The sequence below is a fragment of the Hippichthys cyanospilos genome, chromosome 18 (genome assembly GCF_059441005.1).
Source record: "Hippichthys cyanospilos isolate Australia breed blue-spotted pipefish chromosome 18, RoL_Hcya_1.0, whole genome shotgun sequence".
Taxonomy (NCBI): Eukaryota; Metazoa; Chordata; class Actinopteri; order Syngnathiformes; family Syngnathidae; genus Hippichthys; species Hippichthys cyanospilos.
Window position 1 is genome coordinate 7877986 of NC_142386.1, and position 24816 is coordinate 7902801.

The 24816-nt window shown below is 39.5% G+C and overlaps 3 protein-coding genes across 5 annotated transcripts; 1 reads left to right on the forward strand and 2 right to left on the reverse strand.

The window, feature by feature from the left end:
- Positions 1–1448: 1448 nt before the first annotated feature.
- Positions 1449–7452, reverse strand: ppm1nb (protein phosphatase, Mg2+/Mn2+ dependent, 1Nb (putative)). 2 transcript variants are annotated; one of them, XM_088441579.1, is made up of 6 exons: positions 6814–7452; positions 4922–5469; positions 3969–4086; positions 3271–3385; positions 2564–2627; positions 1449–2474 (listed from the first exon to the last, which is right to left on the reverse strand). In XM_088441579.1, exons 1-6 carry the CDS (start codon positions 7217–7219, stop codon positions 2457–2459), a joined length of 1269 nt encoding a protein of 422 aa, XP_088297705.1. In that variant the 5' UTR covers positions 7220–7452; the 3' UTR covers positions 1449–2456. The 2 variants fall into 2 exon arrangements, with proteins under 2 accessions (XP_088297705.1, XP_088297703.1); XM_088441577.1 differs by having other exon boundaries at positions 4898–5469; positions 6814–7447.
- Positions 7453–9694: 2242 nt separating this feature from the next.
- rtn2b (reticulon 2b) lies at positions 9695–14288 on the forward strand. Its single transcript, XM_088441289.1, has 7 exons — positions 9695–9875; positions 11277–11484; positions 12792–12930; positions 13009–13078; positions 13417–13463; positions 13724–13782; positions 13859–14288. The coding sequence occupies exons 1-7, from the start codon at positions 9863–9865 to the stop codon at positions 13962–13964; spliced, it is 642 nt and encodes a 213-aa protein (XP_088297415.1). The 5' UTR covers positions 9695–9862; the 3' UTR covers positions 13965–14288.
- Positions 14289–15859: 1571 nt separating this feature from the next.
- frmd8 (FERM domain containing 8) lies at positions 15860–23940 on the reverse strand. 2 transcript variants are annotated; one of them, XM_088441774.1, is made up of 12 exons: positions 23658–23940; positions 23539–23581; positions 21907–22004; positions 21653–21820; positions 21379–21480; positions 21178–21236; positions 20933–21099; positions 20626–20838; positions 20431–20554; positions 19340–19489; positions 18962–19190; positions 15860–18886 (listed from the first exon to the last, which is right to left on the reverse strand). In XM_088441774.1, exons 3-12 carry the CDS (start codon positions 21995–21997, stop codon positions 18774–18776), a joined length of 1416 nt encoding a protein of 471 aa, XP_088297900.1. In that variant the 5' UTR covers positions 21998–22004; positions 23539–23581; positions 23658–23940; the 3' UTR covers positions 15860–18773. The 2 variants fall into 2 exon arrangements, with proteins under 2 accessions (XP_088297900.1, XP_088297899.1); XM_088441773.1 differs by having other exon boundaries at positions 23539–23940.
- Between the last annotated feature and the right edge of the window lie 876 nt (positions 23941–24816).

Genomic DNA, 24816 nt, shown 5'->3' on the forward strand with positions numbered 1-24816 from the left:
TAACAAGGAACGCATGACACTAGCGGCCTTGTGGCGACAACGCTCTACGTAATAATCTTTTGTTCCCAGAGAGCAGCTGCTGATGTAAACAACACAGCATTTTTTTGATTGGTTTCAATTTTTTTTTTCCCATACATACAGTAAACCAATATTACCTCAGAAGACGATCCCGATCGCATTGAGCACCTCTGTTGTAGGGTTTATGTTTTTGTTGCTGACCTTCTACTGTTCTACACTCAAGTGTGTTCGGTGTCGGTAACACACCTGTGCGCTGCTTCACCGACCGCCAAAAACTTCACAAGTCTCACGCTGTGCCGCCATTTTTGGACCGCAAACTTGAAAAGTCTGCCCAATTTGAGGTGGGTTGTCTTAAAATAAAAGCATGTACAGTTTTCTTGTGTACTTGTCGTTAACCTAAAGTGGTATAGTGCTGATTATAAGTATTTATGATGATATTTGACAGATGAGCTAATTTGCTAGTCGGCTACATTTTTTCAGATGTTGTATCTTGACTGCCTTTAACACTCAATTATATATATTATATATTATTTTACATATGCTAGCATATGTGGTTATAACAAAAATGAAACGTTGGGATTCAAATGCAATTTTTTCTTATTTTTCTGCAGAAATTAACAAAACCAGCCCACGTCAAGTAAGCAGGAGGGCCTCAAATCAAGGCTCCTCTTGGAGACAGTAGCGGGAGCTGACAGTGGAGACAGTGATGACCAATATACTCCTAAACAAGGTAAAAAAATTCAGCTTGTTTCTGACATTCATGGATGTAAACAGATACACATCGAATAGATACAAAGGTCTGCCTATTTTTCAATTGGTTTCACACACATACATTTATATATATATATCAGAGTGACTCCGATTTTAAACAATCATCGCGGGTTTATGTATTCATCCCAGATGGTGATCACAGAGTCTAGACATGCTCCCATTTTAGTTTGAGGAGTAAAAACATGAAAGCAATTTCAAGCATTGAATATCACAGTCAAGATAGGTTTGATGTCCTGAAGTGATTGGCTCATACAAAAGCAATCAAACGGAAGCAGCCGTGAAGGGGCACTCCATGGCGGACCGCTGATGATACAAGAGGGCTGCGCTTGTCCTCCTCGCTTCTCGGTGTAGAAACAGCAACAAAAGAGCAAAGGCACAAACGCAACATAACCTTATAGGAAACAAAAACCCAAACTTATTTTGCTGATTTGCAGTACATGCTCCCTAATCACACAAGAGCCTTTCTTTTTATTTATCAATTAAAATCACATCCATAGAAGAATTCTTTTCCTTCTTGAGGGCTGTATGTAAATAGAGAGAGCAAGTAAAAAAAAAAAAAAGATGGCCGACTTTCTCTCTATGTATGAAAACATCTTAAATCATCCTGTGCTAGTTTGGTGTACAGTATTTCTATGCATGGTGATAAAACCTGCTAGTAGTCACACTGGTTCAAATATTCTTTATTTGAGCTGAAAACCATTTGAATATCAACATAGATCTAGACAGTGCTTACTGACATAATACAACATTAATAATCAAACAACCCAACCTGATTATTGATCATTCAGATCAAGAAAAAGATGATAAGGCAGAACATAATTCTCCAACATGCAAAGGGGTTCAATTGCATTTCTCATGCAATATACTCAAGATTATTTTCAAGTAGGTTTCATTGAGGGGAACAAAAATATTTTTCCTGATGATTTTGTCCAGTGTCATGCAATTTTCCTTAAAAGTTTCAATAATGATGATTACATTACGGCATCTTGAAAAAAAAAAAAATCATATTTTCTCGCTTAATTGTGTTTCTTACAATCCTCCTTACAAACTACAATATCCTGAGTTCAACCATCAAAAGGAAAGTACAAATCTAAGTATTCAATGAGAACTGTATTTTTTCTTCACATAATTAGATGAGTCCATAAATTGTGCTTTGCCGACAGCCAACAAGCTAGCATTGTTAGCAATTCCCGTTGGAAGAAATGCTAACTTAGCGTAGAGTATATGTTTCAATTAAGTAGTGCATTTTTCACTTTAAACCTAGGCTTTAAATCCCCCTACTCGCTTCTCGTCCACTCTGATTTCACATTTGCTGATCTTCAGTTTTACATTTTTGTGTTCTGTTCACTGAATACGAGGCAGAGGTTTGTTTCTGGGTCGCTGAGTAAGTCTTACAAAATGTCATATACGTATCATAATTGTACAAATATAAACTGTATCAGGTTTTACTAGACTTCACTTTTGCATTGTTTGTTACAACAAGGTGCTGCTAGCTAGAATGATGTAAACAGACGGTGTTCACAAACTCCCTTTTTGCCCGTTTAGAAGCACGAATAAAAAAGTTAATATCGACACAAACTCCGTTTTGCCCGTTTAGAAGCATGAATAAAACAGTTAATATCGACATTAGTTACAATCCCTTCATCGAGACAATCCAATCGGTTTCTTCAGGAGCCTTCCGTTCCCTGATTGGACGGAAAAAACAAACAAACAAAAAAACTTTACTATTGTAAGCATAGAAAATTGCGCACGCAGATAGTTGCTTTGTACTTACGTTTGGTTCTGTAGGATTATGCATTTCTTTTTGTTGGTAGTAAGCAGCGATAATACAGTTCCTTCTGCAACACACACATTTGATTTTTTTTTCATTTGCTGTTTTTTTGTGGTTTTGTTTTGATTTTGGTTTTTCTTTCGTTTTTTCTTGTATCCTTCTCAAATTGAACCGCCTAGGACCCTATGGAACAAGCCTTGCTTTTGCTATGTACAATGTAATTGCACATCCACGGCACCAGGTGGTGCAGTGGGGCTCTCTTCGTCAAAGTCTGTGCAAGTGTTGTAAACTTTTTAAATTGCTGTCAGTTTTTTTTTTCTAAATCACAATTTTGATTTATGCAATCTGAATAATAATTAGAACAATATTTTATACATTTTCTCCAGGTTAAAAGTTTTAGATATTTGCACTTCATGTTTTGGATCAATATACATGTATTATTATTTATTAATTCATTTCTTCTTATCTGCATCAGATGGTTCAGTTGATTAAAAGTGTTTCTAGTTTAAATAAGGATATCTTTTTTATTTCGAGCACTTTTTTCCGTTTTAGAGTAACCTGTAGCTCGTATAAACCCTGTAAAAAAAGTAAAGGTAACATTGCTGTAAAATTGATTTATATTGCTGGTTTGGTTTGTTAACGTTAAAAAGTATACAATTTTAGGTATACTTTAACAATTGACACATTTGCATGCACTCAAGGGCTCTCACTTGCTCTGTATGCCTCCCCCTGGTGGTAATCCTGGGATTACGGTAGATGCGAGGATTGTGAGGACCGCCAGCAAATCAGGATCCTCCCCTCTGGCACACAGCTCATCGTAAATCTCTGTTAAGTGAGAGACATACAACACAAAATAGTTTTTTGTTAGTGTCCTCTATTTGCTATGTGCGCCAATTGTAAATATATTACTCGAGAAAAATAGTCAACCCAAAATATTTTTTTTTCCTAAAATTGCATGAAATGGATGGAAATAATCCATGATATTTTTCTCCATTAACTATTTTTTTTTTTGAGCACATATTAGGATGAACTCAAAATAACGAATTCCAACATGAATGAATAAATATAACATTGATATATGAATACAATGAAACACAAACCGTGGAAAGAAAATGCTCCAGAGCGATAGCATGACGAAGTTAGATGCTAATGCTAACATGTGGGCCAGATTAAACCTATTTGCGGGTCGTATTTGGCCCGTGGGCTATATATTTGATACCCCCACCCCATAAGGACTCCACATACTGTGCAGTGCATATTGTACATGCATATTTATCCTTATCTGGGTCATGGATAGAAGTGGGAGAAATGGGACGCACCCCAAACTGGTCGCCAGCCAATCACATAATTCCCAAGCCGGGGATTTGAATTGACCTGATATGACATCGGCTGATGTGTGACATCCCACCTGCTACTTTGCACTCCAGCAGATCCTCCAGCTCGGCCTCTTGGTGTAACGCCTCGGTTGACAGCTGGGGGGCGCCAGGGAAGCACAGCAGAATGATGCTGATGTTGTCGAGGCTGCCCTGTGGAGGAAAGTGACGTCCATATTGGCAAAGTGTTGGACTGCCACCCATCCCACGTCGCCATTTAAAGCATCTAAGATGATTGATCATTTTTAGCATGCAGCTGTTGCACTGGAGCAAAGAAATACGCTGGCAGTGAAGGAGAAAATGTGACATTTTGAGGTTATTGTGCATTTCCACACTGGAGCGTTCTTACGTAATGGTGACATGATGGACGTGACAGTCAAGCAGAGAGCAGCTTCACCGTTAGTTTGTGTGCACGTGGCAAGATATTATTTTATGGGGCAGCGAGGGAAGTCCGAGCAAAATAATCTTGACGATAATATGTGGTGACCTAAATTTGGTATTTGGATTATTATTGCAATTTTGGAAAATCATCTCACTGTGCAGCCATTTTGACACTTGCTGAAACTGAAATTCTCATCTGTGACCTTGGTCCATAACCATTTGGTCTTACAATACATTTTTTGTTTTTATCCGAATTTTGCTACCCGATTTGAATTTTCCCTCGGATATTCGACCCCAAAAAATACTCGAAAGCGACAGCCCGACATCATTCGGTATTTCTCAAAAAAGTGAGATCATCCAGGCACTCTTCAACGCCAACTGAGAAGAGTCGCAGCGGGACATTATGTAAAATCTCCAACCCATTAAAAATTATGTAACTGAAATCACGTTGCGGCGCTCAGGGCACTCATTGAATGCGAAATGACGTTTTTCGACTCTAGGCAGCGATACATTTTATGATTTCCGTGCCTATTTTCAGGTGAGTTAGAACTTGCTGTTTGGTGTCCTGAAGGCTAGGTCCGACCTTGTAGAGGCAGAGGTCAATGACCTGCGAGCAGACATCCCTCAGGTCGGTGCAGACGAGCAGGCGGTTGTGGATGAAGGCGCAAAGCTCCTCGTTGCTTATGGTGTCCCACACTCCGTCGCAGGCCAGCACCAGGAACTCATCGGCCGGCGAACGCTCCACCACGCAAACCTCCGGCTCGGGCGAGACCATCTGCTCGTTGGGCGACCTGTTCTCCGCCCCCTTGTAGCTAAAGTCGCCCAAGGCTCGGGACACGGCCAACGAGCCGTTGATACGTTGGAGGGACACGGTTCCCCCGGCGTTCTCGATGCGCTCCTTCTCCAGAGGGCTGTAAGGTTTGTGGTCCTCGGTGGAGAAGCGAACCTGACCCGAGCGACACAACACGGCCCTGGAGTCCCCGCAGTTGGCAAAGTAGATGTTGTATGGCGAGATGAGGACGGCCACAACCGTGGTCCCGCCTCTTTCCCATCCTTCTCGGCGGGCCACGGCGTGGAGATGCTTGTCCGTTTGGAGGAAACCTTCAGTTAGGGCCCTTTTCACTCGGTCGGGGTCGTCCTCGGGCCCCAGGCCACCTGTCAACATAAATCCTCTTACTACATGAAATGACATTGTCATGATATTGTGCTCCCGTTTAAAAATGGATTCAGTCTTGCCATGGTACGAACAAAAAACGGATCCGCTCAAACGTCAACTTACAACTTAGTACTTTTTGTCATGGTCACTTTTGTCTGGGACTACGTAACTTCCGGATGGGAAAAACTACAGACATGGTGCCTGCTGTACTGCCTATGTCACTTCCTCATTTCGTTTGTTACAAAGATGGCATGCGCAACTTCCTGGAGGGTGGCAGGAACCCTGCCGCACAAAAAAACTACAAACATGGTGTCTACATATGATTACCGCTGTCACAGCAAAAGCTGCCAAAACAACCAAATACCCAACTAATTCTGTTCCTGATGAACTAGTAATTGTCTTCCGATGCTCAAATCGGGATGATAATGCTAATGTTAGCTAACGGAAAGTTTTTGTGCTACCAATAAATAGCCATCAGATTGAGATTTCGCAATTCCACACTGACAGAACCAGACACGCAACACTCAAAAGTATGATCTTGTTTTGGCACGATTAGTGTCATTACCTCTTTGCTATTCATCTTGCAAACAGCCACTGCAAACAAAAATTTAGATATAGTGCAAGCACGTGATAAATGTCTTTGATTTGACATATCTGCTCTATGTACCCGTTTTTTTTTTTCCATTGAAACCGAAGGTCTCAAAAACTAAGTGGAGATTTGCCGAATCCTCTGGATCGCTAGCAATCATAAACCGGAGTTTTACGTCATCGCTCTTCTCTATTTTCCACCAAAGTCGCCAACGCTGGTGACGGTAATAGACGGAAGTTCTTTTTGATTGGACAGAATTTGGCGCTTAGCGACTTGGCACGCTTGTAAATGAATAAAACCGCACTAAGCGGATTCGTGTAGCATTACCGCTTTTGTTTATATGACGGCGCCATAGTCAACAAAAACCTTTAACTTTTTGAGAAGGAATATAAAAACTCTGTCACACCTTCAAATTCAAATTGTCCTAACCACATTAAGAGAAATTGAAGCTTATCACTTGCACGTCAGTCAAAAAAATGACATCGCGGTCGCCCAGGTAACAACAAATCACAGCTCAGCTTGCAGCTTGTCACATGACCAAACTTCAAAAACAGGTGAGCGTGAATGGTGGTTACCCGAATACCTGTGATGTCATTTTCAGTCGACAGCAAGTGGCAAAATGGCCGCCCGCTGACATGGCTCTAAATAATGAATGAAAACTTTTTGACTTTTGTTCGTTTTTTCAATGGAGCTCTCGATTTGACTCGCATGAGGCAGACGAAGGCATTTGTAAACACGTGCGGGCATTTGTCACCTGCGGCCAGGATGTGACCCAGAAGGTGCTGCGAGCAGTGCCGTGCCACCGCGCTTCCCGCGTGTCCATCGAACACGGCGAAGAAGCTCCAGTCGGCCAGCTGGCCCCCCAGCTGGGGCGCGCAGTTGTGGTAGTCCTCCATGTTTGCCCTCCAGCCTTGCATGCTCCCCAGGGCATAGGTGAGCCCCCAGCGGGCGCAGCCCTCTTCCGCCAGCTTGTCCAACACCGGCCGGTCCAAGTAGGGGCTGGGGACGACCTCCTCCTTGTCCCCCTCCCCGGGCCGCTCCCCCTCGGCCGCTCCTCCCCGGCCCCCCTTGAAGAAAGAGCTGACCCTCTTCTCCGTCTCTTTGACCAGCTGCCGCACAAAGGCGGGCATCTCCACGCTCCCCTTCCTCGACGTCCTCATGCTTGAGATGTTGCGTTCGCAGCTGCGGCCGCCGAGCCTTCGTCAGAGCGTGGCCGCCTCATCTGACGGATCTTGTCACCCCCCTCTCCTCGCTCATCTCCTTGCACTCGGTAGACGTCACCGAGCGACGCTCTCCGACGCTGTGATTTCACCTTTTCCTCCGCTTTTTTTTTTCCTCTTTCAAAGCTCGCCTGCCTCTTTCCTTTGTTGCGCTTGCTCTACCTGCTCCGGGATTGGTCAGTTATTTCTGCGCACCAATCCCCGGCATCATATCCGAGCTCAGCCTTTCTCACTGTCTTCCTGCGGGTACTGCAGACCCTCCCACTTTGCGATACAGCCAACCTTTGATCAGGTTGGATTATAGGCTCGCAGCATGGCGGATTAGGGGGCAGTCGTCCGTTTAGATTACAGAACGAACGATATATATATATATATATATATATATATATATATATATATATATATATATATATATATATATATATATATATATATATATATATATATATATATATATAGTATTTTAAGACTTTTTTAAAGACTTTTTTTTCACTATTACTTCACAAAAAGATTCTCATTTACTACAATGCAGAAACAATGTCAATGATCCTAAATCAACTTTATATTCATATACATTAAAAAACAAACACAAAAACAAAACAAAACAAAAAAACACGTTCAGTCCCTTCAATCAAACTACGGTCAAGAAAGAAACAACGCTATCATGTTTTGTTGATGGAAGTCAAAGCAATGGCCATAGAATGCTTTTATTTTGAAGTTGGCAGTGGTTGCTACTAGCTAGCTTTACTCCTCCGTGACTCCGTTTTAACTGCCATCACATCTATGGACATCAAAACACAGCCAATATAAAATCATATTTAGTCGCTGATTTATAGGCTTTGAGAACCCGCCAGTGAATTACGTTGTCATCGTACGATACGCCACAAGTCTCTGCGTTAGCCCTAACCGCTAACGTGGTGCATTCAAATGCAGTTGGACTTTTCATACTCATTAAGGAAAAAAAGGTCAATCTATGCATTAAACATTACTAAAGGCAAATATCTAAACATTCTGGCTGTTTATCAGTCTTTAAAGGCTGACATATATGAAGAAGAATAATAGGGTGAAATTATTTTGATGTTGTACCTAATTACAATAAACGACACTGTGGTCTAAATAGTAAACCAATGATGCTGTTAATGACTCGCTATTTTGTAGCAAAAGTTCTCTCAAGACGTTTTCAGAAATATTTTGGATGATTTTGTAAGTGCTCATATTTGGGCACTATCAATCCATCCGCTTGTTATACCACTTATTCTGTTTCACAGGGACACAAGAGACAGACAAGCGTTCACACTCACATTCACACTATCAATAAGTGGGAACTGAATACATGCTGTCTGGATGAAAAGCGGGCCAATAATTGATTACAGGGCAAAAAACTTTATCTAGGAATATTTTGTTTCTTATTATGTATTCTGCACTGTACCTCACCTCAATACTAACACATTGTTTTTTTCATTTTAAAACAACTTCAAATGTAGCAATGTGACGTATGGAGATAAGAACCAAAAATAACAGACATGTAAGTGAAAAAAAAACACGTTTAACAATTGTGAAGTAGAATAAAAAAAAAGCTTTGGCAGGAATTCAAAAAATTCTGACTTCTAGAATTCTAGACAAAACATTACTTTAACTTCAGAATATTTACATGAATGTGAATACACTCACTTTATTCCTTGATAGCTCGAGTGAGAAGCAAAAAAAATAAATGATAACCGAGAGAATGGAGTCCAAAATTTTAGATTTTAAAATTTCAGAATGGTAACTTTCTGTCTTTCCCAGAAGTCTGCTTTTAGTCACAACTTTGACTAGTCAAAATCTGAATTCTGAATGTCAGAATCCTCACTTTATTCAGAAGTCAAAATTCTGAGGAAAAAACGGTCAAAATTCAGAGAAATCTTAATCCTGCCTCTTTTTTTGCACTAATCCTCTTTCGCACTATTCACGTGCACTATGATGAATGTTGTGGATTTCAACCTCCCACCACACGAGGGAGCTGTGAGGCTAATTTAATGTTTGAGCAGGCAAATTCTCTCACCTGCGGAGAGTTGCAGAACAAAAATCAAGAAATCTTGATCATCAAAAATGAATAAAAGTCAGTCATCCATAACTACATTTTAACCCAAACACTTGATATTCGAAATTTTCTGTCGGATTACTAAAAACACGCAATCGCTGCAGCCTATCAGTTACTGTAATTCGTGTGTGTGTGTTTTCGGTATTGTGTGGCTTCCTCTCATACAATTCTGATTTAAATGCTATTCCTCATTAAATGTTAACAATCTATCCAGCTGCGGGAGGGAAACGTCTTTAACACTAGGGACAGATGTATGTTGTCAGTAACTAAGCTCGGGACACAAGAGTGTCTGAACGCTGAGGGATGAGTACATGCTCATGTCTCAAGTTGCCAATTTGTGTGTGTGTGCGTGATTCCAAAGTGGGGCCATCCAATACGGGATAAAATTAGGTCAGGGCGTCCATATATTGCTGACAGGGCGCGGGGTGGCCCAAAAAAGCCTGCGGCGGTGCACAGCTAACAAGGAGGAAAGAAAAGCACAGCGAGCAGGACCCTCCGCCGAAATGGCCAGCAAACGTAAGAAAACCAAACAGCGACACGCTTTCAAATGAAGCGCGTCCGTGCTGTCAATCATTCGGGCTGTGCAAGTTTTTTTAAATTTCTAATTTGTGTCCTGTTTATTTCATGTTAAGGACGCATCATCAGCAATACTTGAATGAATGGCTGGCGGTAATTTTAGAAGGTATTTTCTCGCTATTTACAGCCATCGAAATCAAATAAAAATGGTCACAAAAATGGTGACGTTTTCTAATAAATTCCCAGGATTGCATTCCGCTGAGGGCTCTTTAAATGAAGCTAGATTTAATGTGATGACAAGTTATGCAAGATCAGTTATCAGTGCTTGTGTTGTTATGGTAGACAGTCTCAGAGGAATGTCCTGCAAGCATTTTGGGTCACCCTTCAATTTTATGTAAAAAAAAAAACGGTTTATGTCGGCTGAAAGAATTTTTTGTATATTCCAATTTTATTATTTATACTCTTAGGTCATTTGTAATGTTCTTCCTACAAATGTCCAAATATATTGGTGTTATTATTATGCTTATTGTTATTATTATGGGATCATAACCATAGTGACTAACTCGCAGAATCATTTATTTGGCAGTGTTTTTTTTTTTTTTTTTACCCACAATGCTTATCTTTCTTTTTTTTTTTTAAATCTGGGCACCAATTGTGGTTGTGTGTATCGCTGAGTCTACTTCATTCATTCTGTGTCAGCACTGAAACAAAAATAAATTTAAAAGTAAACTACGCAATTACTTTTAAAATTTTTTTTAAACAAAGTAGAGTAATTCATCACACGTCACAGATGCTGTGACTTCTGTAAATACTCAATTTAGCGCAATGAAATATTTAACATGCTAGTCTAATTTCTGAAGGTCATGTCAATTCATGAGTCATTTTTTTAAAATTTACAACCATTTGTCATCATTTGATGTATTTTTCAAACCTTTTATCATAACACCCTCACTTGCATCTCAGGGTAATTTCACGTCTTTTTTTTTTTTTTCTTAATAAACCTAATTTTCCTTTATAAAATCCATTAAATGTATAGCCAAAGAGCTAACATTGCACTTTTAAAAACTATCCGATTTTATATGCAGTGAATAAGTAATGACTGTTTAACATAAAAACAAGTACTTACTTTTACTGTAAGCGACTTAGAAAGGTCTTGCAAGATGAATATTGTTATATTATTGTCTACACATATTGCTCCGCTGTTTGTGTTCAAATATCCATTGCTTCAAAAATCAGACAAACGCTGCTAACCATTTGCATGTCTATGGCATTTTACAATATGTTAGTATTAAAGTCGGGGCATTGAAAGACGTATTTTATTCTCAGAAACAACCAAAAATAAAGATAAATCCAGTCGAGACGAAGGTGAACATTTTTCGAATGCGTATGTTGTGTTTGCAGTGATGGACCTGGTCTACTGGAGGAGCACGAGCCGGACCGGGGTGGTTTTCACGGGCCTGGTGGTGTGTCTGGCCAGCCTCTTCCAACTGAGCGCCATCACTGTAATCTCTCACATTTGTTTGGCCGTCATGTGCGTCACCTTCCCCCTTCGCTTTTACTACAAGCTGCTGGAGCTGCTGCGCTGGAATCCTGGCTTGCACCCTTTCCAGTGAGTCCATTCCCCTTGCTTTGATTGGCTGATGAATAATGGCGGAGGTAACGTTACTAGAAGAACTATTTTATCAGCGCTTTACACACTCTGCGCTGGCAGTGGGTGGTCTGCGCCGCTGTGGGAGTAAGCATAGCCAACTTTGTCCAGGCAAATTATCCATCTTTTTTCTTGGGCTGACAGATGATGATGAGTTGTTTGAATTTTTTTTGCAACCTAAGATTATGCTGAAAATTATGAGTTCAAAGTCCTCATGAGTTACCATTCAAATTTCCACCTCTATATTTGTATCTTGGTATTTGTGTTGTTCATTTTAGATTGCAGGAAATTGCATAGAATTTTGTGATGCCACCAGTCTCTGCTTTCAGATCAATAACACCATTTATTTAAGGCTGTGACTATAAAGTAATTTTGGTATTCATATATCCTACAGAAACCTATGGTAATTAGCTAATGCGTGTAAAACCCCAGGGAAAAAACATCAAAATTGTACATACATATTAAAAATTGATAACAAGATAGTATAGTAAGTGCTACTTAGAAATAATATACATGTCTGCAATTAAATACCATCATAAATCAAACATATATAAAGGAACAATGAAAATTTGTTTACCTTTGAGTGACGTTGAATTGAGCTACTTATGGCCATGATACCTAGTGAGGGTAGCCTAGCATAGCCTAGCCTTCATCGTATTTCTTGATTATCTTCGTTTCGTCAGCTTCGTTTCCACACTTGTCATCTTCTTACTTCTACCTTTAACATCACTAGCAGTCTTGGCTAACCAATTCAAGTTTGAATTAAGCACTAAAATGCACAATAAATACCATCATGTAAATACTCACACGTGAGCTAGTCTTTATCATGTCGCCATTGTGACGCCGACCAATAGCAGAGCAGTGTCTTAGTGGCAGTTCGACTTAAACAGAAAATAAGAGCAATTACATAAAAACGCCTGAAGAGGGAGGCAAAACAACATAAACACAGCCAACCCCACAAGTCATGACAGTTGTCGATGTCGTGAAGTGGAAAAAAAACGTAGTATTCCACTTCGTAACGTGATAAAAGTGTCAGCCAGGGACACCGTAACCCGGGGTCCGCTGTATATACTGTAGAAGAAAAATAAGATTTTACAATTCTAGCCTTTGTATGGGATGGCCACCTTATAGCTCCGCCCCTGCTCTGACTGTTAAATGCTCTCAGATTCTTCCACTCCACAGCAATCAGGTTCCATACTCTCATCCAATTATTTTGCGTGGATTCTTTGGTCCCCATTTCAATCACATGTATGTAAATGTGTTTCCAGGTCATATCTAGACTACGACTGCTCTCTGACAAACAAGGAGACGGTGATGCTGGTGGAGGAGGTGGTGCTGCTGATAGCGTTCGCCGTCTCGGAGCTTAAACGTCTTCTTTTCATTGACAACGTGATAGACTCGCTCAAGGTCAGAGAGGGAGATGTTTGAAAGCGCTTACTGAGTTTGTATAAATTGAATTTTGGTGTGTGTTTTTTTTTTTCTCAGTTTGTTTTGCTGCTGTACCTGCTGACCTACGTCGGCGTTCTCACCGCCGGACTGACTCTGGTCATAACTGGTGAGTTCAGAACATTTTTATGAACTCATTGGTTCTCAAAGCTCATGCTGAATAGGAGTTAACACACACACACACACACACACACCTGCTTACCATTTAAAAACTCCTCCCAATATAGCAGTTTGGTTGACATATTTTAGGGCACAAGCCAAGGTCATCAGATTGATTCTGGTGATCTCATTGTTCAAACGTGTCAGTCAGAAGAAGGAGTTGTTGAAAAGGATCTTTCTGGCTTGGTTGCCTATCGTTTCAACATAACACTATTTACTGCACATCTTGCTTTCAATATGTCTTTTTTTGTTGATTTTAACATCAATTTTTTTGGGCGTGTCTTACAGCCGTTATTGCACTCTTTTCCTTCCCCCTGCTCTACAAAAAACAGCAGGTAAGATTCACAACGTACGCGTCTCATCATGCACGGATATATATATATATATATATATATATATATATATATATATATATATATATATATATATATATATATTTACAGTATACACATTTATACACATACACACGGTATGTTGTCATGTTGACTGAGGAAATGATGTGTGTGGTAATATATATTATTTGATATTTAATATATATTAATATTATAATACAGTATATCTAAATGTACCACCCTCCCCCCTGTTATGATGCCAGGTGAGGATAAGAAGGATTGTCAGAGTTTACAAATCTTTTGAGAAGAAAATCAAAACTTGGTAAGCAAGATTTGTCCCAAAATGAGTCCCAGTTTACAGTATTTACAGTAACTAATAAGTTTCCTCTTGTGATCAGGTGCCTCGGGGTGCACGATGCTGTCAAATCGGCTCGCGCACAAGCCGCCGCCGCCTCAAAAGCCGCTTCTTCGCCGGCCTCCAAACAGAAAGTGAAGGCAAAGTAAGCGGCTTGCGCCGGATGCTAACATGCGTCAGAAGTGATGATGGTGCCGGTGATGCTGCCGTATCCTCCACGAGTCCCCAACAACGTCGCTTTTGGAGCTCCATCTAATCCATGTTGACAGCTGAAACAAAGCTGCTATTCATTAGGAGGACATGTGTGAGGAGGGAGGAATTTTATTCAACAAGATTCCCTTCGTTGGCAAACTGCATCACATATTCATTTCAGTCATAGACAGCACACACACATCACAAATTTTCTTTTTTTTTTTAAGTGGCAACAGCTCTATTTTTACTTTCACACATGCACTGTGTTCCTGTCTGGATGAAAAAGGAAGCTCTGTGGCTTCAAAAAGAAATATATATATATATATATATATATATATATATATATATATATATATATATATATATATATATATATATATATAAAATATAGTATTTTAGGACTAGGGATAAAGAATATCACAGTACTGTTTAATGTCTAAATGTTCTATGTCCAAATGCGTTGCTGCACCGTTTGCGTAGGATTTTCAGTATTAAAAACTGCGATGCTGTGATATTGAAAAGTTTGCCAATTCAATTAATTCTCACCAGAAACTATTTTTAATTAATTGCTGGTCACTCCGGTGACCAGTGGCTGTGTTATTAATCTAGCTATGTGCCAGTAAATTTTGTATCGGCTATCAACACATTACATTACTTCCGGAAATCACATTGGAGTTATGTTTAGTTGGGAAAAAACAATACATTTATGTCATATCCGGTCTGCTGCCGTTAGGACACATGAAAATATGCCAGCTACCGTAATGCACACAGTGTTGATGCGAAACTCCGCTTCTCTGCTTCTCGAGTCCGTTTGAATTTCCGGGCCAATGCAAAGAGTTTCTGAGTTACGGTAATTTTTGAAACATTGCATAATTTCCTGCCTGTGATGACTGCGCGGGAATGCCAAATGGATTTAAAACAAAAAAGGGGTGGGAATAAAATATCTTGTTTTTAGGGTCACTGATGTTAATTTCGACTCCACTGTTATTTTATGTTATGTTATGTTATGTTATGTTATGTTATGTTATGTTATGTTATGTTATGTTATGTTATGTTATGTTACGTTACGTTACGTCATGTTGTGGCTGTAAAGTTAATTCACAAGGTGTCAAACATTTGCGTCAAGGCATCTGTAGATGTATTTTATTTTGGCTGTGAAATTTGATATGTTGGAATTGTGAACCTTACACCGCACATTTCGTAAAAGCAAAACAATCGCCACTGCACCTCTTTGTGTTGGTTACAGAGCCATCTTTGAAAACAATACAAGTATTAGTACGTTGTCCTTTTTACCTTTTGTTCTTGTCTGCTGTCCTTTCTGTAATAAAAAGCAACTGCAAAAAAGCTTATGACTAAATTTGTCCATTCGTATTCCTATGCAACATGTGTTTAATGTGGCCGTATAGTAATGATTTGGAGATGGATTTTCATTTTTATCCTCATTAAATTTGCAAAAATGTAATATTTTAAATGTCAATATTTTTCAAACTTAAATCGTATGTAGCACAAGGCATAAAAAGAAAATGTTTATTTTAGTCTTCTTAATTATTTATTTATTAATTGCCAAACAGCAGTTATCATAATGATCACGAGAGGCAGCCATTTGTGTAATGATCACTGCAAGCAGCAGTTCTCATCATGACCACAAGAGGGAGGCAGCCATTATCATTTCAGAGACATAAAAGAAAAGCTCACTCTATTAGACTTTAGACCATTAGGGAAAATCAAGCAATTCAGAATTTTAATTTTGGTATTCCGATATTAAACCAAAAATCAATAGGCAACCTCTTTTATTTTAACTATCTCTTTCAAAACATAACATCCAGCTACAAAAAAAAGAGACTGGCACAGCTACAAACAGAAGATCAATGTAACTTTAATATGTCAAATAATCAGCTTCAGACAAGTGTTCATACATATGCTGCACTGGAAATAATATTGCAAAAATGTAACAAACCCCTATAAAGACAATAGAAAATCAGTTGATATGAATAAAATTCAGTTTGAGAGGGGAATACATCCAGGAGTCAGTGAGTTCCAGAAGATTTCAGCATTTGTACCACACTGACTAATTGATCAAATAATGTAATCAAATAATGTAAAAAAAAAAAAAAATGAAATGATAGCAATATTTTTCACATATATAAATAAATACCATTACTATGAAAAAAGGCCTCAAGTGTTAACTTGTTTCCCTTCTCAGGTTGGTTGCATGGAAATATTTCTTTAGCCTTGTTAGACTGGTGAAATTTGCATTTAAAAAAAACTATATTTGACATTTGAATTGTATTATACAATATAGTGTTGTTAAAGAAAAGAGTCAACTCTTCCTCAGATGTCTGGCATGGTTTCATTGACTTCTTTACACTCTGCATGAAGTGCAAATGTTCAAACAAAAAGGCTAATGGTCTGTGTAAAAAAAACAAACAAAAAAAAAAAAACAAGAACAAGGCAGAGGGAAAAAAATATAGTTAGCTGACACAATAAAACAATTTCATGTCAGCCAAACGGAGCAAAAAACAGGGAAGGCACTTGGTGCTTCTGCAAAGTGACTGAAAGAGGAAACGTCCATTTTGTGTACAAACAAAGATGAAAGCAAGAAATATACAACAAGTAATTTATAAACAGTGCAGTCTTCTGGTTAATGATACATGAATGGGAATGCCTACTGTATGCGACGGTGTGACATGCATAGTATTAGTTAGCAACAAGCCCTTGGTGACGGGATGGATACACCTCAAAATTAAAGTACAAATTACGGAAAAAAGTTGACGCTTTAAGGATGATATGTGTTGGAGGTGCCCATTAGTGTGGTGCCTCTTTCTAGTAGCATGCGAAAAATACATCGGGTTTTAGCGTATTTCTTTTTTCCGAAGAGGCTATTTTCCACTGTTGAGAATCTTAAGATGAAATGGCACCTGTGATTTGATTGCATCTCACGGTGCCAACGTGAGCAAACGCTAGTAGCAAGTGATTGGAAAATGAAGCCTCGTGAAGCATTTGTGATATAGTTGGCGTCCTCTAGATGGTGCTCACGGTTTAAAGATAAAGGCTAGGGTAATTGAAATGTATTCATTTTCTATTGCATTTTTGCAACAGAGTGCTATTTGGAAAAAAAAATATCAAAAATGGTTTTTGAGGCTTCATGTTCCCATCTGAAATTATACTAGGTAGGGATGCGACGAGATACATCATGAGATTAAGTCCACGAGATCAGAATTTTTGCAAAAATTGTAATATGAAGCCTCGTTTAAAATTTTCCCACTGACATTTTGTCTTTGAAATTAGCAAAACTATTAAGGATCTAGCATGCAAATGCAAATCTAAAAAGGGTGTCAGGGTCATTTTTCAGATGGAGCTGAGATCTTTCCTCATACTTAATATTTTAATTAAGCGCACACAGCTCCTGTTAGTTGCACTGTATCATATCCTTTTTTTTCTCCCTGTAAATTTTGGTCTTATTTGGGTCGGCTTGGTTTGTTCAAAAGTGATCAGTGGGAACAGGAACTGTGTCAGCTTGTCTGCATCAAAGTTATTCAGTCGTTGACATCAATCACGCCAGCCTATATGGAGCGCTTGAGGCTGCAGCAAATACATGCAACGGGCACCGTATAATAAAACGTCAGCGTAAATAGGTTGCTTTTTGTTTTAGTCCCGTGAATTGGTGACGGAATGCAGCGCAACGGGAACAACTTTAAAATAAATGCATACTAAGGCATTCCTGTCCATATATTGGGATGGTAACGTTTACTGACCTTCTCACCAGCTTTGATGGCGTGTTTGACTGTCATTAAGCATTAAGCATTAACAAGCAGCGCATTCGCCTGTGTACCCCATTTCTAAAAACAGCAGCCGGCCAAAAGAAATTGGATCTCGTGCTGTGCAGGGAGCAGAAATCTGCAATGTTCTAAACTTTCGAGATGTCGTCGCATCCCTTGGCTTACCTTGTGCAGGCAATGATTTACTTTGGCTATTAAACTCATTCAATCCCAAAGATATATTTTTATGTTATCTCAAGTGTCCAAACGTTCCATTACTGGTACTTATTTACATTTCATTTTTTAAGTGTTTGGCTAAAGAAGGGTTGAAAACAAACTGCTATTAATTGAATTAAGTACTACAAAAAATCTAATATTTTAGTAATCACTTATGATTATTCTAAAGAAATTGAATATTTTTAATTACTACTAAGTCAAATATTTATTTCATTTCTAAAGATTCAATGATATTAGGTGCAGAAGTATTAAGATAACTGATTCGTTTATTACTTAAGAAACTCAAGTACTAATCAAAATAGCTGATTACTTTAGCACTTACCACAACATTGAGTACTTTGTTTATTTAGTACCAGCCATTTTAGACCCTCATCAAGCCAAACACTTGAGACAAAGAGAGAAAAAAAAAGGACCTGGGATTGAAAGTTTGGACTCGTAAAAACCTAAAATTGCGCCCGAGGGAGTAAAGTGTTCCAAAGAGGTAAGAGGTTTTGGAGTTTTGCTCATGAGCGCTGCAGAGGTGTCGAAAGGTTCATGCATCAGTAGCAGTCGTTTCTCGAAGGCTTTTCTCATTGCATTTAGGCTGCGGTCGACAGCTGGCGCCTTCCACACTTGTGACCCTTCGACTAACAGATGACTTTTTGTTCACATTAACGTATCTGGCAAAATATACACAACTTCAGACGATAAATATGATCAAAATCAGATCCCTCACTTGGTCCAAGGTACGTTTGACTGGTTTTGGTCTTTGCGAAGAAGCGGCGGCGCCTTTTAACCCTGCTCCAAGCTTTCCGTCACTTGCACAGAAGAGTACATGGGTCCTGACGTCTGCCGCGTGAAAAAGGATGCGGCTCGTTTGGGCTTCAAGCACTTGATTTCTTTTCCTGGAGGGGGAGGGAGAAAAAGAATATTTTTGACTTGTCTTTGAATGGTAACGAACGACGGGGGAAAAAATTCACCATTGTCAACGTAGTTGATGGTGTTGAGCGAATGGACCCGGCTGCACACCACGCTGCTCTGCCGGCGTAAGATCCCGCGCCGACCCCCGCGCCCGTTCTTGCCGCCGTCATCTTTGCCGGAGGCTTCCTGTGTCGGACCCGCACCGCCGGCCGTATCTGCCGCCGCTCCCCCCTCAGACATTGACCTCAGCTCCACGCAAAACTCGATGAAGCCGCTCATCAGCTCTGCCTACCCGGCACACAGATGTCCATATTCTCAAATAGTGAACCTCCGCTATATTAAACGCATCTATATTTTTATTCCCATGTACTTCAATGAACAAACGTCTTTAAAAAGGCAGATGCAATTTGTAGATGGGTTATAAAAAAAGTACTGACTTGTTTGGAGTAAATTTTCAGCAATTTGTTGACGGGCGTGCCATCTTCGTCGCCATCAAATTCGAGCCACAGGATGTGTGAGTCGCCTTCCTCCTCGGGGTAGCTGTGGTCCCAGGAAAGCTCGTTGAAGCGCAGGCCGAGAAGAACGTGCTGCACGTGTGAAAAAAGAACACGAGTCAGTTGAAAGTGACGTTTACGCACAGTGTTGCCTCGCTCGTCACGTGATGAAAAAGAATCTCTCTTTGGGTTACTTTTTTTTTTATAACCAAATATTTCAGTTTGTGTCTTTTGTTTAAAACAAAACAAAACACTTAAGTCATTATTTATGTTTTTATGTTTAGTCAGGCAAACCCGCAATAAAGTTATGATCATAAATGAAAATCCACAAACAATGACTGAATAAATCCATCAAAAAGTATGAATTATTTTATTCGCTTTTGTTTATTTTTAGTTTGTTTCTTTTGTTGAATACATAAAAATACTTAATCATTTTTTCTTCGTTCTTCTGCTTGTCTTGTCTGACTTTGGAGGAGTAAAAATATCAAGAAAAATAATTATGTCAACCAGCAATACGTATAGGAGTTATGATCGTAAATGTTCCTTTTTTGTGATGAAAAATCACTTTGTTTTTGTCTGGTCTGACTAAGGAGGAAAAATGTACCGAAAAATAAAAAGGTAAACTTGCAATAAAGTTGTAGGCATAAATGAATATCCACAAAAACATTTTGGAATTTGTTTTTGTTTGCATTTGGTTATTTTCTGTTGTCAGTTCTTTTTAAAATAAAAATATAAATACAAAAAAGAGATTTTTTTTGTCTGGCAGACTGCAAGTCTGAAACAAGTTTCATGAGGTCAACCTGCAATAAAGTTGCAGTTCATAAATGAAAATCCCCTCAAAAGATTTTGCTATAATTTTGTTAAGCTATATTCTTTTTTAGCTCGTTTTTTTTTTTTTGTAAATTGAATACAATTGATATTTTTTTGGCTGGTTTAACTAAAAAGTAAGAAAGGTAAACTGTTAATAGAAAAGTTTATGTCATAAACGAAAAGGCGCAATAGGCAAAACGCTGCATTTGGCAAGGAGTACCCACTTTTTCTTTAACGTCCATCACATAAACTCCCTCCAGCGAGATCCCGACATTGACGGCTTTGCGTTTCACCCTGTGAAGGATCCCTTGGGCGGGTTTGTCGATCTCCCCGTCAAAGAAAGCACACCTGTTTTCACAAATGATAACGTCGGCGGTTTGGCATCGTCAGCAATTCGGACTCACTGGAGGACGCCTTACCCATAATAAGGCAAAGAGTGACATGTTCTGAGGTACTGGCGTAGAAGATGGGAGTCCCCCTGCGAGTCTCCGGATATGTTAATCTTTCTGTACTCCTCCATGAGATTCTGCTCCAAGCCCGCTTGCCGATTGGCCTTCCCCCTCAAAGTGGAGAACAAACCCCCGCCGCCCGTGGCCACATGCGCCGGGAGGAAAGAAGACAGCTTCTTCTCCCTGCGGACGGACAGGGAATCAATGACGACGTGCTAGCTGCCATCTCCGAATCACGATAGAGATTCTGCTCAGTGTTGCATGGAACTTAACTTACCGTATGGTAGTAGTCAATTTCTGCCTGTCCAGGCCCGTCCCCTCATTAAGAGCGAGAGACAAGCCTCCGAGAGAGGCCCAGTGCTCCGGATCGCAGGGGTATCGCCCACTGATGATATTGCTCTTGGCCTCTTCATATAAAAGTCGGAGCACTCCTTCATCTTCGAGCTGAGGACCGCGGTGAGATTTGATTCAACGTCACACTAGGCGACAGTCGAACGGAACTACATGGAACTGATTCCATACCTGCAGCTCTTTAGATTTGGGATAAAACACGTTCCGACGGTACTGGAGGCAGGGCTCATCTGAAGAGAAAGAGGAGAAACTTAGTGCCCGAAGGTGAAGTGATGTTGCTGAGTAAATTGAATACCACTACTTTCATTCATTTATCTTTTAAATGTGAAAATTCTGACAGATAAGAAAAAAAGGCTGGGCATAATCTTTCACCTTGTGAAATGTCTTCCTCCGATGCTTCCGTGAAGCGATACAGCAAGTCTTGCCATTGGCGACACACCTTATATGGTTGGTGCCTTGCCTTTAACTGCAGTTCTGTTGAGGAAAATGCATCTATCAGACACATATGTTTATGTAAAGCACCTGTGTATATTATCAAAAAAAAAAAAAACCCTGAATACTTGATAGCCGTAGCTCAAATTCAAAGCATTTTAAAAAGACACATCGCCGACAAGGCTTGTATGATCAACCTTATTGTGGTTTTTACCAAGTAGCGGAGAAGACAGCCAGAAGGCGAAGGCATCCTGTGCACATTCGGGAACATGAAGTGCCTCTCGGACGGAGCGGCCCAATTCCTGCACAGTAACGCTGCCGAGCCCCTCTACCGATAAGTGCACCGCGCTATCACCAAACAGGTAGATGAGCACATCTTGAGCTGGGAGGAAAACACAGTTAGAATGTAAGCATTTTATAAAAAAAAAAATGTCCTGATGAGTATTTCACATGACTCATTGCACATACAGTGGGCGAGTGTAGCCGAAGATGCAACACTTCCTCTTTGTGAGTGGTCATCTGATGAGTCTGGGGGAATGCTACACACATCTCCTTCCATCTCAAATCTGAAACAATAAGACAGGTTTCGAGTTACTCTTGCATAAAATAGAAAGGCACACGTCAATCGGCTTTTCAAATCTTTTCCAAGAAAGAAATGTTTCCCCACCAATAACAGCAATTCTGATTAAAAATTACAATTGTGCACCTCTAAATGCCGTGGGAATTATGTATCTCATAAACAAAGGAACTCGACCAAATTCATTTGAATTAACTGTAAGATGTATTAGGCAGGGGACTAGATCTTGCGAGATTAATGATGAATGTTTCATTTATGGGTTAGTTGGGCCACAAGTGCATTGGCATACAATGAAGTAAAACATCAAAACGTGGTAAGATGGCTAGCCGACCCTTCAAAATAAACCTTAACATGCCAAATAATGTATGGACGCGAATGCCTCAGTACGTTTATTTTGAAGTTCTTACAGGAAGCAAGTCACGGCTACTCTTTCTACTGCACATTGCACAACTGTTCCTCCCTCTTGGAGTGAGTCTCTACTCCCGAGGCCTTATATAAACAACACAATGTTCTTCTGAAATCATGTTCAATCACTAACTCAGTTGCACTACTGATTGATATGATAGACACATCGTGAATTTGCGGGACCAGATGATATTTCAGCCTGTCACTTTTGTCCTGTATTCCTTTTTTATATCCTAAGTTTATATTGTTCTTGGGCCCTTTTTATACTTTTTAGAAAAGTCATTTGCTCAAGGTATGTGCAATGGTTTGTTATTTTAAAAACCTTTTGCAGTGCTGTTGTGTGCAGGGTGCAAAGCCATTTCAAAAGTGTACATTGCACAATCTCAACCAATTAATGATAATAACGTCAATAAAACACACCTCCAAGCCTCAGTCAGTTTATTATGACAGCTATATTCAGACCTCTCTGTGAAAAACCCATCATTACAAATATTTAGGCTTCATTTTATATTGCAAATTTTTGCCACAATCTCATCTCTTCTCGTGGGCTCAGTCTCATCCCGCTTCTATTGTGTACAGATGTAACCAGTAGATTAATGAAGTTCTATTTCCGTTGATTGCAAAACTGGACACAGCAACAAGCATGGAACACCGCAGTTGTGTAAAGATAACTTGTTGACGTGGAATTATCGTTTATCCTCAATGTGTCACAGTTCGTCTGCCCATCAACAAGGGATTCCACAGGACTTAGTTCATCGCTATAACGCTTCCAGCAGCCCTAACTTGTGCTAAGTATTAGCAAGGCTGACAACAAGGACCAGCTCGACAAACAAGTAAAAAAAATCGAATTCTACCGAGTCCAAATCAACGTCACTTAATCGTTAAATGATGAGGAATCGCCTGGGGCATTCACACAATAAAATTAAAGTTTGTAAACAAGGTGTCGAGAAAATACGGCTTCAGGAATATTTTATTCCACAGTTGTTACTAAACGGAATAAATAAATACAAATTAAATACATAGTTCGGAAACTATTAGCTACTGAGTTAAGTGTTAGCATGCCGTCTAAACTACAAATGCTATTAGCAAGAGAAACAACAATAATTCTGTCGACCTACCTGTTAATTTGGGTGTAGTTGTTGCTCCACTCCGCTGTCGTTTCTGGGCATGGATTAAAGTAGTTTATTTCATTTGACACTTTAGTCCAAAATTCTTTTTTTATATCACCGGTGACTACCTCGCCGAGTGGCCAAACTAGCTTTCCGGACAAGCGCGATTGTTACTGGCTGTTCGAGTAACGAACGAATCGCTCATTCTGAACGATTCACCAACGGGGCGTGACAGCTTCGTTCAAACGTTGGAATATTAGCTGTTCGTCGACTAAAAAAAGAAACGCTCGCGTCCAAAAGTGGATATAAAAGAACACATGACGACAAAACCCGAAATAAACCTAATAGAGGGCGGTTTAATGCAATGAATCAAACCTCAACTAAATTGGTTCGGAAATGACGGATCCAAACTACGAGTCAGAGTGTTTCCGGGCGGCAGTTGTTATGACGTCATTCTATCACGTGGTCAAAATGTCGCTGCAGCTATAATTACGCGGGCACATGAAGTGAAAGGGACGTCATGAAATTTATGAAGAATGTAATCTCTGGCTTTGTTGAAGATAATATCGAACATGAATCTATATACAGTATTTAATAAAGGTATTGACGTTAATGTCCAAAACATCACATTCAATGGTGCAACTTTATTGGATGAAAACCGTATTTCATGTTTTCTATGACGATCAAAAGGCTCAAAAAACAATTGCTATGATTTCAAAGATATTTATATAGACTCTCTTTCCCCTAGAATATTATTTTTCCGACGGACTTCTTTCTTTCCTTATCTTTGATCTAGCTTTTTTTTTCACTTGGATATTTTTTTTTGTTGCTTTTAAAAATATAAACACATACAATCAATATATTTTGGACTGATCTGACTATCAAGAAGAAATGGAGGTAAACCTGGAACAGATAAAGTTATGGTTGTAAATGAAAATCCCGACAGGTTGACGCAATTTCCAATGTAGTGAGGCAATGCTGTAAACTGATAATAGTTCATTCAAGACAACTGAGCCAAATTTAAAATATCATCATTATCTATTAGAAGAAATATATTCCCTTACACATCTTAACAGTACATGTTGTGGGGAAACCGTGAACCTTCTATCATCTATTTGTCATTTTTCTTCTTAGCAGGTGACAGTCATTGCAAGTGACAAGACAGTGAGAAGAATTAGTCCTGCAATGCTGTTACGATATAAGACTGCAAGGTCATCAGGTTTAGGATTAACAAATGAGATTAACAGGTGAACAAAGGTGTCAGGTTAGAGGACAGAGTTAATGGCC

Excerpts from the sequence above, each read along its gene's own strand:
- ppm1nb (XM_088441577.1), bottom strand. The coding sequence starts at position 7,219 with ATGAGGACGTCGAGGAAGGGGAGCGTGGAGATGCCCGCCTTTGTGCGG. Across the intron at positions 5,470-6,813 it reads GGGTCACATCCTGGCCGCAG|GTGGCCTGGGGCCCGAGGAC; the intron begins GTGACAAATGCC and ends TTATGTTGACAG. Across the intron at positions 3,386-3,968 it reads GCTGGAGTGCAAAGTAGCAG|AGATTTACGATGAGCTGTGT; the intron begins GTGGGATGTCAC and ends CTCACTTAACAG.
- rtn2b (XM_088441289.1), top strand. Across the intron at positions 12,931-13,008 it reads ACGTGATAGACTCGCTCAAG|TTTGTTTTGCTGCTGTACCT; the intron begins GTCAGAGAGGGA and ends TTTTTTTCTCAG. Across the intron at positions 13,464-13,723 it reads TGCTCTACAAAAAACAGCAG|GTGAGGATAAGAAGGATTGT; the intron begins GTAAGATTCACA and ends TTATGATGCCAG.
- frmd8 (XM_088441774.1), bottom strand. The coding sequence starts at position 21,997 with ATGGAAGGAGATGTGTGTAGCATTCCCCCAGACTCATCAGATGACCAC. Across the intron at positions 21,100-21,177 it reads CCAAATCTAAAGAGCTGCAG|CTCGAAGATGAAGGAGTGCT; the intron begins GTATGGAATCAG and ends CGCGGTCCTCAG. Across the intron at positions 19,490-20,430 it reads TGATGGACGTTAAAGAAAAA|CACGTTCTTCTCGGCCTGCG; the intron begins GTGGGTACTCCT and ends TCACACGTGCAG.